General features: G+C 34.3%; 3 protein-coding genes across 6 annotated transcripts; all 3 read right to left on the bottom strand.

The window, feature by feature from the left end:
- Positions 1-522: 522 nt before the first annotated feature.
- LOC104734988 (uncharacterized) lies at positions 523-1,118 on the bottom strand. The gene has a single exon (XM_010454688.3). The coding sequence runs from the start codon at positions 1,031-1,033 to the stop codon at positions 713-715; it is 321 nt and encodes a 106-aa protein (XP_010452990.1). The 5' UTR covers positions 1,034-1,118; the 3' UTR covers positions 523-712.
- A 2,703-nt stretch (positions 1,119-3,821) lies between these two features.
- LOC104734987 (cellulose synthase A catalytic subunit 5 [UDP-forming]) lies at positions 3,822-9,727 on the bottom strand. Its single transcript, XM_010454687.3, has 13 exons — positions 8,798-9,727; positions 8,176-8,371; positions 7,868-8,040; positions 7,682-7,778; positions 7,418-7,589; positions 6,706-7,318; positions 6,475-6,612; positions 6,269-6,394; positions 5,949-6,161; positions 5,590-5,854; positions 5,305-5,504; positions 4,867-5,217; positions 3,822-4,731 (listed from the first exon to the last, which is right to left on the bottom strand). The coding sequence occupies exons 1-13, from the start codon at positions 8,876-8,878 to the stop codon at positions 4,150-4,152; spliced, it is 3,207 nt and encodes a 1,068-aa protein (XP_010452989.2). The 5' UTR covers positions 8,879-9,727; the 3' UTR covers positions 3,822-4,149.
- Positions 9,728-12,302: 2,575 nt separating this feature from the next.
- LOC104734985 (THO complex subunit 1) lies at positions 12,303-16,908 on the bottom strand. 4 transcript variants are annotated; one of them, XM_010454685.3, is made up of 20 exons: positions 16,585-16,908; positions 16,356-16,508; positions 16,166-16,240; positions 15,986-16,082; positions 15,646-15,791; positions 15,489-15,560; positions 15,287-15,359; positions 15,123-15,188; positions 14,982-15,028; positions 14,716-14,787; positions 14,462-14,587; positions 14,262-14,327; positions 14,144-14,185; positions 13,906-14,019; positions 13,729-13,811; positions 13,444-13,510; positions 13,234-13,305; positions 13,086-13,136; positions 12,938-12,997; positions 12,303-12,861 (listed from the first exon to the last, which is right to left on the bottom strand). In XM_010454685.3, the coding sequence occupies exons 1-20, from the start codon at positions 16,585-16,587 to the stop codon at positions 12,481-12,483; spliced, it is 1,866 nt and encodes a 621-aa protein (XP_010452987.2). In that variant the 5' UTR covers positions 16,588-16,908; the 3' UTR covers positions 12,303-12,480. The 4 variants fall into 4 exon arrangements, with proteins under 4 accessions (XP_010452987.2, XP_010452988.2, XP_087337224.1 ...); XM_010454686.3 differs by having other exon boundaries at positions 16,356-16,439; positions 16,585-16,882; XM_087481098.1 differs by having other exon boundaries at positions 15,119-15,188; positions 16,356-16,439; positions 16,585-16,788.
- Positions 16,909-17,251: the final 343 nt, after the last annotated feature.

Raw genomic sequence — 17,251 nt, 5'->3', positions numbered from 1 at the left:
TTCAATGTCCATCCACATCCACCGGCTAGTCCCAAAGATATCTTCTGTGAGTCGCCAATTCTAAAAAATTTCCCAACGAATATCTCCATTCTCAATCATCCGTTCAAAAATCCAAAATTTCACCCCCAAAAAGGTATTTATTTCATTACAATAACAGGTATTTATTGTATAAAACATCCCCAACTACATTATAGAATGAGTACTTTCAATTAGAGAAAAACATATGTTAAATCATACATAGATAAGTATAATTCTTCTTTTGTTAATAAAACTAAGAGTGTAAATTGTGAAAGACAATACTCAACACGCGTAAAAATATATACATGAATAATATATACTTGCACGCGTTCTAAGGTTGTTTTGTTTTTATTTGAAGAAACAAGAAAGCCGTAACTCATCCGATCATAATCATTTGTTTCTTTTTATTTTTGTTTAAAAACATTCGATCTTTTTGCTCCGTCAAACCAAATTATCATCCTCGATCGATCGTATATCATCATCAAGTCATAAAATAATGCAAACTATGATTAAAACCAAAGTTGTTTCTTCCTTTCTCAAAATGATTATAAAAAAAACATATATAATGCTTAGAACTAATTACAAAATGCTTAAATATCTCTAAATATTCATGAAACCATAGCAATGTAGATTATAAAAAAAAAAAAAAAAAAAACCCTTAAATTGCAAACCTAACGAGAGTTGTTTGCAGGGATCATCTAATCACGACCCTGATAGGTCTCGTGGCCATGTAAATGCTCTCAATCGTCCTATACTTCTTCCTCTTCTTCGGTGACATTACTCTCAAAATCATCGTTTCCTTGTTGCATTGATCATCTTCATCATCATGAATATCATCTACGCCGAATATGTCCTCGATCGTCTTCTTCTTGTTCTTCTTGATGATATTGAGATTACTGATCTCTTCGTCGCTCAATTGCATCAACTGTTGCGCTGCCTCCATCTCCGTCTCGGTTATCATCTCTTGTCTTCTCCTCCGTTTGTTACTCTCAATCTTTGATTTGATCTTCTCCATCGTGAAAATTATGGTGTTTGGATATGTCGTATTATTCTAATTTTTTTGTTTATAAGTAAGTTTCTTCGAGGATTACGTAATGTTTGATGAGGGTTTTTGAAGGGCATGAGAAACTGCGACGTTGGTGCTGCGAAATCTCTTATCTATCTCATCTTTTCAACTATATTTTGCAAAATGGTCTCTATATTTTTTACTTGTTTGTTGAACCCTTCCACAGTTTCTTAATTTACATTTTTCACCATCAAATAGCTTACATTTCAGTATATACTGTATATACATTCAGTTTGTTTCCCTAACAGTTGTGTTAGTGTACAGTACACACTAACTAATAATGAGTTTTAGTTACCAATTTCTTCATCTACAAAGTCGATTATTTGTTCAATTCATAACGGTTAAATATGATCAAATTCATGGTAAAAAAGTCGTAGAATAAAATCTTCTGACTAATGGACCACAAATGCAATAAATTGGTGGAGTATCCTTATTTTACTGAGAGATTTATAATGTAATATTAATAAATTTTCTGGCATGACTATAACTTAGAGAAAATATGTTGGGGTCAAATAAATTGATAAAGAGCAAGAGACGGCACAGTTATCAGGTACACTTTGTTGTACTGGGTTATCAAAGATGAACGCAGATCTACACAGTCGGATGATGATAATATTATTCGTTAGTATAAGGATTTTAAAAATAAAACACGAACTACTATAGCACAGTATTTATATGATGTATACTCATCGTTTACGCGTTGACTTGATTATCTATTGATATCTAACTAAAATCTTTAGATTTGATTATAGATCGGTTGATTTAAATTATTCATCGAATAAAATCTTTTGATATCTAACTTACCATATTAATTTGTTACTTATCATTATAATTCACATCTCATCTTTCTATGATTCTATTTTTGTGAAACAAATAAATTATCATATTATTTGTTACTTATCATTATAATTCACATCTCATCTTCAGATATACCATAATTTGTATTTTTTTAAACGAATGTAAATTGTTCAATCTGAAAATATTCGAGTTTTAGTAATATTATTATTTTAAAAAATATTTATTTAACTCAAAATTTGACTGAGCAACACGTCAAAATTTGAATATTTAAATTCAATTTCATATTTTTCTTTTGTTGAATTTTCTAATTTTATATACTATAATAAACTTTTTAAATAATTTCATTTTAAATATTTAAAAATAGTGTAATTTGATATTTTTAGATTATTATAACTATAAGATATATCAAATAGTTAAAAATTATAAACACTCTAATTTGACTTTTATAGCACAAGTCAATAATATATCACTATAATATGAAAGAATTTCAAGAAATCAAGTACATTAAAATAAAAAAAAATATAACATATATTAAATTACTCATAATATAACATCTTGTTTTTCTAAAATTAAATTTACAAAATTATGTCTTATAATAACATTCAAGTCATGTTGTAGAAGATACACTATTGAAATAACTTTACATACATAAACTAACCCAACATATTAAAATTTTATTTTAGAATATAAAATATATAAAAAATTTGTATAAAATAAAATTTAATCTACTCTAATTTTAAAAATAAAAGACGAACTGCTTTTTCTTCATAAAGTCATATACAACTAAATTAAGGAAAATGAAACTTGTACCTCTTCCATTGTGGTCTCCACCTATTTTGACTTATTATTTCCCATCGGTTACAAAACGCGTATCTCTTCACACTTTTGGTACTTAAAAGCTTTTTTTTCTCTTCTCATAAATGTTATACAGTTATTTAACGACTAAATTAATATAGAGAAATTCATTTAAATACCACTAAACAAGTTTTTTTTTTCAAAAATACCACATTTTAGTTTTTTCCAAAAATACCATAAAAGTTTTTTTTCCAAAATTACCACAAACACAAAAATTGATTTTTAAAGATGTAATTTTTTTTTTTAGGTTTGGGTTGACACGTTTAGTCTTAGGTATAGTTTTTAGGGGTAGGGTTTAGTATTTAGAATTTAGAGATTAGTTTTTAGTATTAGAACTTTAATTCAATTATGTGGTATTTTTGGAAAAAAATACATATTAATGGTATTTTTGAAAAAAAACTAAATTGTGGTATTTTTGGAATAAAAACCAATTTTAGTGGTATTTATGACAATTTCCCATTAATATTAATATAGCTTTACAAATTTTAAAGCCATCTCTCGTTTTGGCTGTTTTCTAGAAAATAAAGCCAGCTCTCGTTTCTTTTTCTTTAGAAAAATTCTTTTATTCAACGTCAAGAAAATAAAAATTTATTTGGTTTAAACACATTGTATACCTAACAGCCTAACAGGTTCTTTAAATTCCGATATGCTCTATCCGGTCAGGTCTGTCCGACCATAACTCAGTTGAACATTTTAATCAAATAACACTGCAATTCACCAAACTGATGTGCAAGTAATTAAAGGATGATTTACTAAAAAAAGGTATGATTTTATGTATCGGACTAAATTTTATAAAATAGTAGTCTCAGTCAATGACTTTTGCTCGTATAGAGAGAGAGAGACTTAACTATAATGAATGATAATCTCTTGTGTTTTGGTTCTTAAAATTCCAGTCAAACAGTCGTGTTGACTTTTTGACTGTGTCTTGCTCCGACCCCTAGGTCTCTCTCTTCCTCAACGAGAGAAGAATAATTTAAAAGACAAGAAGTCTTGAGATTAATTCAGACAAGAAGATCCACAGAGATTGAATCTCACAATTACAAACATCTTTTACTTAAAAAAAACATTTATAGGCAGTCTAGAATTTGCAAAATGTTTCAATGAAAGAATTAATAATAATATAAATGAAACATTCTTTTCTGTTTTTTTCACTTCACCCCAAAAAAAAATATAAGACAACAACACCTTCTTCTATATCTACAACAATACAATACAACACCCTTCTTCCAAAAATATAACATTACATAATCTAGATCCTTTTTCTTCGTTCTTGTGTTCATCAAATCTATCAGGGTCTTTTTGTTCCCTAATTAATAGTAAAAAAGAACACAGTAACCAAACAAATGTGTGAGTTGCCACTTTCCCTCTTTACTTACCTCTGTGGAAAATCGTTTTTATGTAATCATCATCAATCAAAGACAGTCCAGCCCACAAATCTCAAGGATAGGACCGCCTTTGGCCACAAATGGATTCACTCGGACCCAAAGAAGCGTTAGGATAGAGGCTAGAAGGATCGACCACACAAGAATGACAGTAGGCATCCTGTTTTGTTTCCCAAGCAGACCTTTTAGGAAAGGATATAGATGGAGGATGACCCAAAAGGCAAAGAACAATCTTCCAAAAAGAGGTCCCCACGAGTCATATCCGTTACTGATCGCATCAGAGATTCCAACAATGACTCCAATCACGTTTATGATTAGTAGTGTTGTCGGAGGGATCAAGAGTGAGGTCCATTTGAAGATGTAAAGATCAGAGAATTCTCCATCATCAGCTGCTTTAGATGTGACCGTGAAGTTTGTGTCGACACCAGCTAAAACCTTGAGGAGACCTTGGAAGAGAGCAAAGAGATGAGCTGAAACACCTCCAATTACCCAAAACTGTTCGTTTCTCCACCAATCATCGATTCCAACTTTACCCCATTGCATCTCAAGAATGCCCGTTACAGCAATCGACCCGAATAGTGCCATGAAGAGGATACTTGCATAGTTACTAATCTGCAACAGAAACAAGAGCATAGAAAACCCTTAACATAGAATAAAGATTGATACTTTAAGAGAGCTCAAAGATGCACACAACATTGAATAAAGGTTCATACTTTGGAGAGCTTAAAGATGGGTTTGTTATATTACCTCAGGGACAATGAATTTTCCGGTGAGAAGACATATAGCAGGGAGAGAACAGTAAACGAGGAGTGGAATAGAGGTCCATGGATAGACCACAGAGTTGATGTAAGACAATCTCTCAAGCCATTTCAAACCACCTCCATAACCATACCAAATAGGGCAATGTCTGCTCAAGAATATCTCAACAGACCCAAGAGCCCACCGAAGAACTTGATGAAGACGGTCAGAAAGATTGATAGGTGCTGATCCTTTAAATGCAGGTATCTTGGGTGTACAGTAAACCGATCTCCAGCCATGAGAATGCATCTTGAAACCCGTAAGGATATCCTCAGTGACAGAACCGTAGATCCACCCAATCTTGAATGAAACACCATGAAAGATATCAAAAATCTTATTGCAATATGAAAGACAAAGTGCTAAAAAGCGTTTTAAAGAGTGCTATACCTCTTTTCCCCATTCGGTTTTATCCTCATACCCACAACTAATGACTTGGATGGCTTCTCTAAGCAAAGATGCTGGACTCGCGTTCCTAGCAAGCCCACCATTCTCCATAACAGCAGAGGCAACAAAAACAGGCGATTGTCCAAACTTCTTCTCCAACTTCAGTTGCGTGGCCTCTGGTGATTTCACCTCATTATTAGTGCCTGACAAAAAGAAAGAAACAATGGTCAGCAATGAAATGAAGCTAACTGTAGAAACCAAATGATACAGCAGATTTCTTTGATATACCTTTGGAACCCTCTTCGATATTTTCTAGCGCATGTATCTGCTTTGAGGCTTCCCTGTTCTTCTTTTTCTTATCAGTTGTCTTTGTCTTACGATTCTTTCTTAAACCACAACAAAACAAACACCATTTAGGCCAGCAATTGCAAGTCATACGTGGAGACTTCTTCTTTTTTGGCGCATCATATCCATAAAGTGCCTGTCTCCTAAAAACACACCCCGTTCCAACGTATATAGGCCCTTGTAATCCATCCAAACCTTTCATATTTATCTGTTTCAAAAGAAAAACAAGATCAAAAGCTTGTTAAATAAGAGTGGATGTATAACTCAATAGAAGGTTGTTTGATAGAGAATGGTGTACTTACATCGAAGAATACAACATTACGATTAGAGTATCTATCGCTTTTATCAATCCCATCGAATCTTTGAGGGAACTGAACATAGCAAATCTTCTTTCCCGACTGAGGATCCATCATGAAACACATTGCTTCTCTAAGAGCCTTGCTGTTATTGATGTAGTGATCACAATCAACATTTAGAAGATAAGGAGCATTTGATAGAACTCCCGAGACTCGTATCTTCAGTTAAATACAGCAACATGAAAAGAAAAGACTCTGAAAGTTAGCGAGAGACCATCATACATTAATTCAGAAGACACATTCAAGAGTTAAGCATTATTAGTTACCAGGGAATTCATGGCACCAGCCTTCTTATGATGGTCAAATCCTGGTCTCTTCTCACGAGAAACATAAACAAGCCGAGGCAACTCGTTGTTTTCTACATCGCGAACTCCGTTATTTCCAAGGAAGACCTTTTTCCAAGAAAATAAATTAGTTTGGGAGGATATACATACACAGAACTTATAATAGAAAGAAACAGTAAACGCCTTACCTGGATCATGCCAGGATGATCTCGCACGTTATTACCAGGCCAAGGAGTACCGTCTTGCATAGTCCAACCTTCTTCAGGCACTTTCTGTGCAGTAGCAACTAGAGCATTGATTTTGACCTTGAATTCTTCATAATCTCTCTGCAACCAGGAAGAAGAAGGATATTCTCTTCAATAAAGCCCCAAAATTTTTCTCAGGAATTATGTATATAAAGGTGCAAGAATGAACAAAACCTTCATGGCTCGTCGTTCCCTAACAAATGCAGGGTGAACTTTATTCTTTAAGTAATCCATCTTGTGGCAAAAATACCATTCAGGGGCACGTGGCTCGATAGCGTACTTCTTACAGAACGGAACCCATTTCCTAGCGAACTCCGCTGTTTCTGAAAGTGCTTCAAAAGTAAGCATAGCAGCACCATCATCAGACACATAACAAGCAACCCTGTCTACCGGATAATCAACGGCAAGAATAGACAGAACGGTGTTTGCTGTAATAAGCGGAGGCTCTTTCAACGGATCCACCGTACTGACGAAAACATCCACAGCAGCTAGCTCTGATGGTTTTCCTTCTTTCTCGTACCTCAACGAGAGCCGGTCCAAGTATGTCTCCCTTTCTATAGGATACCATTTAGGGAACTGATCAAGAACCCATGAAACCGCAAACCATATCTCGCATATCACGGATATTAGCCACAGGGCGTAAGCATCATTGACGTGGTGAAGAATACGGTAATGGAAAAAGAGACCGAGAATCACAAGACGGAGCACTATTAGCATCCTGTACGGGTTTATTTTGCTCGACTTTATCGGTACTTTCCTAGACAGAGGCTGCCTTCCCTCATCCATCCTAACACATCAAGAAACAAACTTATATGCTCGTAAATACCAAAGCAAAGTCATGAAACATGACAAGACATTGTTGTTACGAAAGATTTGTCTATCTTACATGGGAATTTCAGCATCATCTCCATCGCCAATACTAGAATCTCCATCATGTTTAACAACCTGAAATTTCTCATTCTGCTTTCGCTTCCACTCCTCCATTCTATCCTTCCACGCAACACTTCCATATCCATAAACGGCAAGGTCTTTCTGAGGTACCATTGGTCTTGGATGTGCTGTGACAGAGCAAACCAGTAGCTTAGTAACCACAAACAAAAATAAAAAGGAAATCAAGTTATGTTACCTGAAGTGATAAAACAAAACTTACCAGCAGGGTCAGCAATATGCGGTTGATGATACCTATTGACATGACCAGGTGATGGAGAAACAATAAGAGCATGACTTTCAGATGAAATCTCAACGTCCTAACAAAAACAATCATAACAAACAACCAAATGAGCCAAGAAAGAGAATTTAAGAGGCAATACGATAATTGGAGAAAATATGAACTAACCTCCTCTCCATAAGTCAACAAAGGGATCTGTGAGCCAGGTGGAACAGAGGCCAAATCAAACTCGGCGTTACGGCGAGAGAAAGTATCAGATTCAAGGCCACTCCTATAATCAAACTCAAAATCAAGATCATCCATTCCATCATCTTCCTCATCTCCTTCAACCCTTGGACTTCCTGAAAAAACAATTACAGACCCTTTGTGAGAAACAACAACACACACTTTTTCTTCTAATCTCCCCCATCCATAAAGTATAAGATACAACCAAAAGCTTTTAAAAAAAAACAATTGAAACAAATTAAAAAGGTAACCTTTGATACGCTTGTAACGAGTTTTGCACTGAGGACAAGATTGGTTGCCTTCTCGTCTCTCGTACTCATAGCAAGGTCTACAGACAGGGAAAGCACATTCATTACAAGCCACAAAAGACTCTCCATCAACACCCAGCTCAATCTCATCTCCACAGATTTGACATGTTTGCCCACTTAGTTCTTCCACTGATCGTATCTGTATATATATAAAAAAAAATTTACCGAATTAGGAAACAAAACATAGATTGGATCTCGAACAGTGAATATTCACAAGCAAAGTTTTTGTTCTTTAAAGCAAAGTGAATAGAGAGATTTGGGGCTTAACCCCGCTTCAATTAGACGAATTTACACAAACTTGAACTCAGAATTCAATACCCACCGACACAAATTTTCACTGTACATCTTGATAAAAAAATTAGGTAAGAATTATGGAATCGTGTACCCTAATTGAATTTTATATTAAACGGGTGAAATGTAAAAAAAAAAAAAAAACCCAGATCCAGGAGAAGGAAAAAGGCAAAACCTTTATAACACAGAACAATGGGGTTTTAAAACAAATCAAAAAGCAGAAAAAAGCTTTTTGAATGAAATTGTGGGTAGTAGTAGAGAGAGTGTAACTTACTCGGGCACTCTCGTCGGCATTAATCAAGACGAACTCATTCCTGTTATGAGAACCAGCGATGAGCCGACCACCAGTATTCATATTGAGCCGACAAAACAGTTACAGACAGAGAGAGAGAATATGTTACAAAACAAAATTCAAACTAAACCCCAAAAGACGGGTCAAGAGAGAGAGAGATCCAGTCGTTCCAACTCCCATCAAAACATGCAACTCTAATAGAACTTTGCCTTTTCAGAACGAAGTTGTGGAGTGAGAGAACTTCTCAAGTTTTTTTTTTTTTTTTTTTCTCTTAGAAGGTAAGCAATGGAAGAAACTTGAGTGAAAGAAAGAGAGAAAAAAGAAAAAAAAAAACTCTCTTTTCTGAATCTCCAAATGTACTTACGCACACACAGAAGTTCACAATAAATAAATAAAAAGAAAGAGAAATCGAGAGATAGTGAAAGGTGAGCTGCTGATAATTAAAGAAGAGAGGGGGCAAATGTAGTAGTAGAAGAAGAAGAAGAAGACGCGTAATGAAGAAGACGAAGAGAGAGAGAGAGAGATGCAGAGACGGAAGCTTTTAGATTAATAAATTCGAAGTAATAAAAACTTACCAAAAACCCAAAGTAAATAAAGGAGAAGAAAAAAATGTTTAAAAAGTGTGGGACCCAGTAAAAGTGTGTCGCTTGGCTCTTTCTCTCTCTCTCTGTCATCCACCATTCCTATTTGTCCTCTTTTAACAGTTGGAAAATGCTTTTTATATAAATTAAAATTAATACTACTACAAAGAAACGTAGTATTATTAAGTAAAAACATGTTAGTACTATATAATTGACTTTAAATTGACGTAAAAAATTGATTAATTTTGACTCATTGAGTCGTTCTTTATCGGAAAAGGACGATAATAAAACCAAATTATAAATTGGGTAAAACATTGGATCACTACCAACCTCTCTCTCTCTCTTTACATTTATTTCCCTGTGTTGTTGTTTGTTCTTCTGTCTTCTGTTTCATGACTATGTATATACATACACTTATATACTAATTTACAAGCCTTAAACATCGCCAATGTGTATTACAAAAGTATCACAATAGATGATTTTTTAGCAGTTTTACACAAATTAAAAAAAACATTGAATGTTTAGCTATAAATACTTTTTTTTATTTATAAAAATATATTTTCATAACTATCAACCAATAGTAATTTATCAAAATTTAAACTCTCAATTAATGATTCTTGAAAATTATAATTTCTTAGCATTAATTAGTAAAAATTTACAGAAAATCAATCTTTATGATAAAAAAAATTTCTACAAAACTATCTATTATGATACTGAGGGGGTATTCACAAAAATTAAAGCTTAGAGTATAGGGATGTTTGTTGACTACATAACTTCTAACTGTGTTTATTTTTTTTAATTAGTAATGTACTTTACTAATATATACCCAAGTTATAATGAGTATATATATGTTCAGGGTGTATCTTTCTTTATTTCATTCCGTGGCCCCTTTGCATACAGAATTCAATTCTAACTCTTGCCTAGATAGATAGATACACTATAAGGAATTAAATTTGGCTTCACCCACCATTTTTTGTCCCATTTGTTTTTTTCTCCTGTTTGCTTATCTAATTTTATCTAATTTAATGTACTGTTGACCCCCCCCCCCCCCTCAAATATCTATGTTCAATAGGAAAAAATTGTGCAAATTATTGAGAATTTCAGATCACATCATATATATAGATGAATCCATATGTATACATTTGCCGACGATTCTTATATATTTTATTTTTAAAAAGAAAGCTTTTTCAGTCATGTACCAATTAAGTTGTGGCTTCATATCTTTTGTATGTATGGAAAATATAGTGTTAGGCTAATATTAGATAATAAGTGTGTTTATATAACTATGAATAGAAAGCTAATATGTGCACTGTTTCTTTTTCCAAATTCTTGGCCACATGCTCTTTTAGACAAATTAGCAAGTGTCGGTGCCAATGTTTGTTTGTTACTCGTATTTTTTTTTCGTTTCAATATGAGTCGAGTTTTTTTTTTTTTTGTCATAACAGTGCAACGACTTATACGACAACGGTGATCTTACCTGATGACAGTGCAGCAACCACTTAAATAGTGTTCGGGGTAAGTTGATAAGGGTGATTTGTTTTGGCATTGACAACGACTAAACAACAGTAATATATACTATTATCTTTTTTTCAATCAATGATTGGAGATTTGGAGTTACGTAGTAATATTAACCAAATTAGATTTAATCGATTCCCTAACGTGAACTGATATATTTTCATGTATTATTTGATATATTATGATAACTAATGTATGTTTCAATGATAATATAATATTATTAATATATAATTTCCATCCGTGGGCGAGCCGATGTCCATTTCGTTATGGGTGGTCATGGTCACGCCCAAAAATAAGATGGTCTTAAATGGTCAAAAGATTATTAGGCTTGCGGACCATTTGGACAGTGGGCGGCCCAAATTTCTTTAAAATCTAGGTTTTCTAATTTTAATGTTTTGTGTTGTTGACTTTGAATTTTAATTTTAATTTTAATGTATGATTTTATAAGAAAAACAACAAAAAAATCAGATTTTATAAAAGAAACAACAAAATTTTATAAAAGAAATAAAACACAGATTTTATAAGTGAATAAAAACAAAAATAAAATTCAGATTTTATAAAATAAAATAACAAAAATAAAGCTCAGATTTTATATGTGAAAAACGAATTAAATAAAAATGAACTGTGCATGGTCATGACCAATTGGACATGGTCTTAATAGACATGGACACTTTTAGGACTATTGTCCATTTGGACATGTCCATACAAAAAAATGTCCAACTGGTCTAGTCCTAATGGTCCGGACCGTTTGACACCTCTAATAATATTCGATAATTCATGACCAATGTCGAATCATTTGCCAACGGGTGTGGAGAACTATATTTTGATTTGATGGCGAAATATATATAGTACAAGTTGTAGTATGATTTAAATATATAGGTATGGTAGAAACCGAATGAGCAAATGAACTTATTATTACATGAAGATCGGTGGTGTTTATCGTGACATGTCTAAAAACCACTCATTTATATACTAAAAAATTGATGGCAAAACATAAAGTTTGAGTTGATAGCGTATAGTGACACTTCTAGCTTTAGGTCCCTTTAGTAATTGATTTTCTTGTTTGATTATAAGTGTGTACTTATTATTCGATTGCGATTGAGTCCAATGTTTATTAGCTGTGAATATGTATCAAGTGTTACACTTAGACGATAAATTACGTAAAATCTCTTAATTGTATGAGAGTAGTAGAAAAACTATGTTTTCTAATGTCTTGTCTAATACATTATATTAGAAAACATGAATAATATAGATGAGATAAGATTCTGATCGATATTCGATAGGATTACACACTTGTACAGTTTAGTATACACACATCAAAACGAGCTGCATTACCAACCCAAAGCAAACATATGATATGAAGTATATCACAAATTTTCGATCAACTCCAATATATCAATTGTCTTTTTATTAAACGAAATGAAAAACATGTTAAGCGTTTATGATCGCACTCATACAAAACATATTTAGAATAATACTTTGCTCAGTTTGATAAACATCAACACATTGTGACATCATATCCAAAGGATTCACCACTGAAAAAAAGGGTTGAAAAAACTGAAAGTTTACTCACGAGACAGGCATAGGAGGATGATCAAGATCAGCGTCCATCAAACCAGCTTCTTCTGTCTCTGCGTCTTCGATTTGACCGGCCTCTTGACCGTTGTCTGTGTCAGAACCACCGAGTCTTTGTTGTTCCTCAGGTGTAGGTGTGTCTGCAATAGCATCACTTTCCATCGCCTCTGCTTCGCCTCTTCCTCCTTCAGCTTCAGCTTCAGCTTCACTATTAGAAACACCAATCTGGTTTCCCTCTGCTTCCTGAGATCCACCTTTGGTTTCTTCTTTCTTCGCTCGTTTCGCCTTTTCGTTCGGTTTAGCTTGATATTTGGAGCGGACCTCAGGTGGCAATAGTTCAACAGGGACAACTCCTTCGATTCCAAAATCAGTAAACTGTAGGAAAACAAAGACAAAAGTTCAAAACCAATCATATAGAGCACTGAGAAATTGAACTTGAAGCACGTTTTACCCTCGAAAATCCTTCCAGGTCTTGCCGAGCTGCAAACCTAAGACCTTTCCAGCAGTAAACCTATCAAAACAGTAAAAATAATCTACGATGAGACTGATTCAATAAAGCATCTTATAAATAAAGTTGTAAGGCAAAGCAAGTAACTTACTCTGTTGTTTTTATGATGGTACTCATCTTCGATGCCAGCTGACGGGTCCATCTGAAATTTTTAGTAAAACACCAGGTGGACTAATTAGACATATTAATTATTTTTGACATGTTGTTTGTGAATAATAAAGCAATACGTGTTAGCTCACATCTTCTGCTACTGGTTTCCAGTAGTCTGCAATGGCAGGGGTTCGGACACGTTGAGAATCAGTCAAAGCATTCTGTAGAGACATAATATGTTGATCGGTCATGCCATCAGAGATAAAATCATTGTAGAGACAGAATCGGTCGAGAAAGGGAGTGGAATAGCATGTGGCATCAAGATCAACAAACAGAGATGCAAGAAATATAACACATACCGGATTTTGATCTGCCCATCTCCAAAGTTGGGAGAGTTCTTTATTCCCCATTCTCCATCTTTGCCTCCTGTAAAAAGCAAAATGTAACACATATGGAGCCTTAATACTCTTCATTTAAGATTTCTTAGTTGCTTCTCTCTTTAAGAGACTATTGACTTAGAGATCACCATGGAGAAAACGCTATCAATTTGTTGCACCTAAGGTATGCTAAATGTCTAATGGCTGACACCACCAAGGCATGTGATTACATTGATAAAAGTAAAGTCTAATGGTGTTTTCCCATACCGTTTCTTTTGCCCTGCATTCGGTGATTTCTTTTCTATCGGTTGCTTTTCAAGTGGTGGGCATCCATCACGTTTCCACCAGACCTGTTATTGTATATATTGTAGAAATCACTTAACAACCCTCGGCTTCACGCCAGAGAAATCATGTAGCAAGTAAGAGAGAAAGCAGCACACATACCCAATTCTTTTCGCGCTCCAATATATGCTCAACTGCACGGAGGAATTCTTTCCCTTTAGGCGGAGTGATCTCAAGCAATTTCTTTACGCGATCCTCACATGACTTAAGCTCTTCCTTTTAGGCCGAAAAGATAAACCATACTTTTGAGTGAGTATGCATAAACCCCCAAATACTCAGATATAAGCCAGGTTTGTCAAAGCAAGAAGACATTTTCCCATTGAAGAAGCCAAACACTAACCATGGTTTCAGATGGCAGATCTTTGTCGTTCTTCCCTGGTGCCTAATAGAAAACAAGGAGTCAGTTATCCCAAGATACCAGAGAGAGTAATTTAACGTGCAATTCTTGAGAGATTTACCCTCAGATAATCAAACAGTATGAGGCACTGGAGAAGAATATGTCGTCGGAAACTCGAATCCTTTAACTGTGACCACAGGAAAAAAAAAAGTGTGTAAACTGCTACGTTCAGAAGTTTGTATGTCAACGTGTTATATACATTCCTACACAAAGAGATATAGAATATGAGAATGTGCTTGTGAGCATCCACATCATACTTACCTCTAAACCCATTAATTTACTACTAGTTAAGTACTTTATATTAAAAGTTGCTGCCTCTTCCTCCAAACTATTAGCCTCTCCCTCTTCTTCGCTTAGTGGTTGTGCGTCAAAGGTGTTTAATACAACCTACACAGGCAGTTCAAGATACAAGGTCTAAGAAAATTTCCCACTACCGCCGGCATGACTTGTCTATGCATATATACATATGTAAGAGACCATGTAAAGCTTATAGCCAAAAACCATAGATCACGTACCGCCAAACTAGATGAAAATTTCTGCCACTTGGTAGATGCAGAAGTAAGAGAAGCGGGATTACAGAAATACTCCTGGAAATATAACATAATTCTCAATAAAGGGAGCACTACCTCAATAAACTAACTAAACAAAAGGAAAACTGAGATGCTATCTCCAGTAATGATTATGTACGATAAGCAAACACAAGTTCTATACTTCTATAAGACAACCCTAATGATAAAGGAGCAGCAGAGTTCCCTACAAAGTTCCTTTAACTAATACGCACCTGTAAACTCCAAAATGTCTTATAGAAGTTGAAATCTACAGAAATGCCTGAGAAGCAATGACATAGACAAAATAAGTAAAGCGTTTTACAATAGTGTAATGGATAAAGGACCAGAAAGCAATAGTAAAAAAAATTACTTGCCATTTGGAGGATCTTTTTCATATTTGGTTTCGTTAGATGTATTAAAAACGCCTTTAATGTTCACGGCTGTAAGAATAACTCAAGTAAGTAAACGTTACACAACTTCTAACAATTCACATACCAAAGGATCATATATGCAATAAATTATGAGACACCATTCTTACCTGATCGCTCAGATAAAGGAAAAAAGTGAGCCAAGAACATGAGGATTCTTCCACAGAATACCACGTCATTGGCCTGTTTGCCAGATAGTGAAAACAGAAAAGGAAAAAAACAACGAGTGGATGTGTTATACAGCTGGAAAAGCAGATTATGACTTACGCCAAGTTGGAAAAGGGGAAATAGAAAAGGGTGCAGATAACAAACCTTTGAGAGTCGCCGGAGAAGTTGGTTACAAGTCCTCAACATTACAAGTTTTCCGCGCGCAAAAAGCTCTTGCTGCAGATAATTGCAACATCCAAGTCAAAAAAAAACAAGATACTCATATACACAGAGGAAAATTTCCATATCATATAAGACATACCTTGCCCAATATATCTTGTTTCCTTTCAATATAGCCGAAAACATCTTTACAGTTTTTCATAGTAGACATTTCCGTCAAATCCTCCAACAGCTGGAATATCATGCCACCTTCAACATGCTCTTTCTCACAAAGATAAAGCACCACATCTAACAAACCAATTAAAAAAAAAAATGGTGAGAGCCAGAGGTTGGACAATAGTAGTCAACAACAACAATCAAGCACGAGAAAGTAAGCAATAGACACAATAGACTATAAGAGAATAAGATGTTTTATGGGCACACACTTGCACCTAGTTAAACGAACTATGCAATATCAGACTGCTTTGAAATAAATTGCTAACCTAGAAGATGAGGAATCTGGCCATGTATATTTTGATCATCATCAATCAACTGACCATACTGCATAATCTGATCATCTCCTGATTGCGCAGCAGCAGCCTGAAACCCCAAACACACAAAGATAAATCCACACAGAAACTAAATCAACAAGTATATGCATACAAGTGGAGAAACCAACAGACCACTAGCTCCTGTAGTAATGACCGGAGCATGTTTTCAAGCATCTGGTTTTCATCTTGAGCCAACTTTGTTTGTTTCTGCTCAGAGATTATAAGATAAAAAGACAATGGAATTAGATCCAAGTAACAGAGATTTAGCGATCTACAAATAGGAATTGAAAACTATGCTAGTTAGTTGATTACAAGAGCTTACCTGAGGTTGTATAAACTCTTGAACAGTCTTGAGGGCAAAGCTTTCAATTGGAGCTCGCTGCAATATAGCATCTCTAAATTCATCCTTGGAGAAGAACCACAAAGCAGGTATAAGGATACAACCACTATTATAATCATATCTGTATTTCGAAATCTTTAAAATAGGAGTCAGTGCTATAGACTTAACAAGAAGAACCCCAAAGTAAAACAAAGGCACAATCGTAGAATACCATTTGTAAAAAAGGAACCAGCTCCCGGAGAAACACGAATTATATGTGGACTATGAGTCGCCCAGGGTTAGACACTGCGACTGTTACGAGTTGATTTAAGAAACCAAAATCTGGAAACAAGCAAAATTGAAGCGGAGGAGGCCAAAGCTTTGATTTAACAAGGGAAAGAGAAAGAAGAGAACAGTCTCATTTATTTTAGGGTTCTTTTTTCTTTTCTTTTTATTATTGTTTATACTTTTTTTTTTTTTTTTTTTTTTGGTCAAAATTATTGTTTATACTTTATAGAATACATTTTTGTGTTTTTGGTTGAAGAATTGTTTACCATATACAAGTTCGTTCGAGTCTTTTTATTATTTTTGTTGGTTAATGGGCTTTTTGTTAATGTGTGGTTTTTTGAATGAGGTATTAAAAAGTCTGTAGTTTTAGGCCCATTATATTTATAAATTAAACTATTAAACTTATATATATACTAATAAAAAATGGGTTAATAGTGGAAACTACTAGACTAATCCCCAAACATTTATGGGGTGTGATGAAATTATACTCCACTTAAAATGTTTAAATGGTAGTAGTATATTACTTTAATCGTGAGTATAATCCCTTGTTTTAACCAAATAAACATCTTGAAATTAGAATTATCTATGCGCATATTATTTCAAACAAACAA

The sequence above is a fragment of the Camelina sativa genome, chromosome 13 (genome assembly GCF_030686135.1).
Source record: "Camelina sativa cultivar CO46 ecotype springtype chromosome 13, ASM3068613v1".
Taxonomy (NCBI): Eukaryota; Viridiplantae; Streptophyta; class Magnoliopsida; order Brassicales; family Brassicaceae; genus Camelina; species Camelina sativa.
Note: the sequence above shows the minus strand (reverse complement) of the source record. Positions and strands in the feature narration are given on the sequence as shown.

Coding starts and splice junctions, on each gene's coding strand:
- LOC104734988 (XM_010454688.3), bottom strand. CDS start 1,033: ATGGAGAAGATCAAATCAAAGATTGAGAGTAACAAACGGAGGAGAAGA.
- LOC104734987 (XM_010454687.3), bottom strand. CDS start 8,878: ATGAATACTGGTGGTCGGCTCATCGCTGGTTCTCATAACAGGAATGAG. Junction 8,372..8,797: donor ATGCCGACGAGAGTGCCCGA/GTAAGTTACACT, acceptor ATATATATACAG/ATACGATCAGTGGAAGAACT. Junction 6,395..6,474: donor ATCATCCTGGCATGATCCAG/GTAAGGCGTTTA, acceptor TCTTGGAAAAAG/GTCTTCCTTGGAAATAACGG.
- LOC104734985 (XM_010454685.3), bottom strand. Junction 15,189..15,286: donor TCCTTTATCTGAGCGATCAG/GTAAGAATGGTG, acceptor TTATTCTTACAG/CCGTGAACATTAAAGGCGTT. Junction 13,306..13,443: donor GATGGGCAGATCAAAATCCG/GTATGTGTTATA, acceptor ATGTCTCTACAG/AATGCTTTGACTGATTCTCA.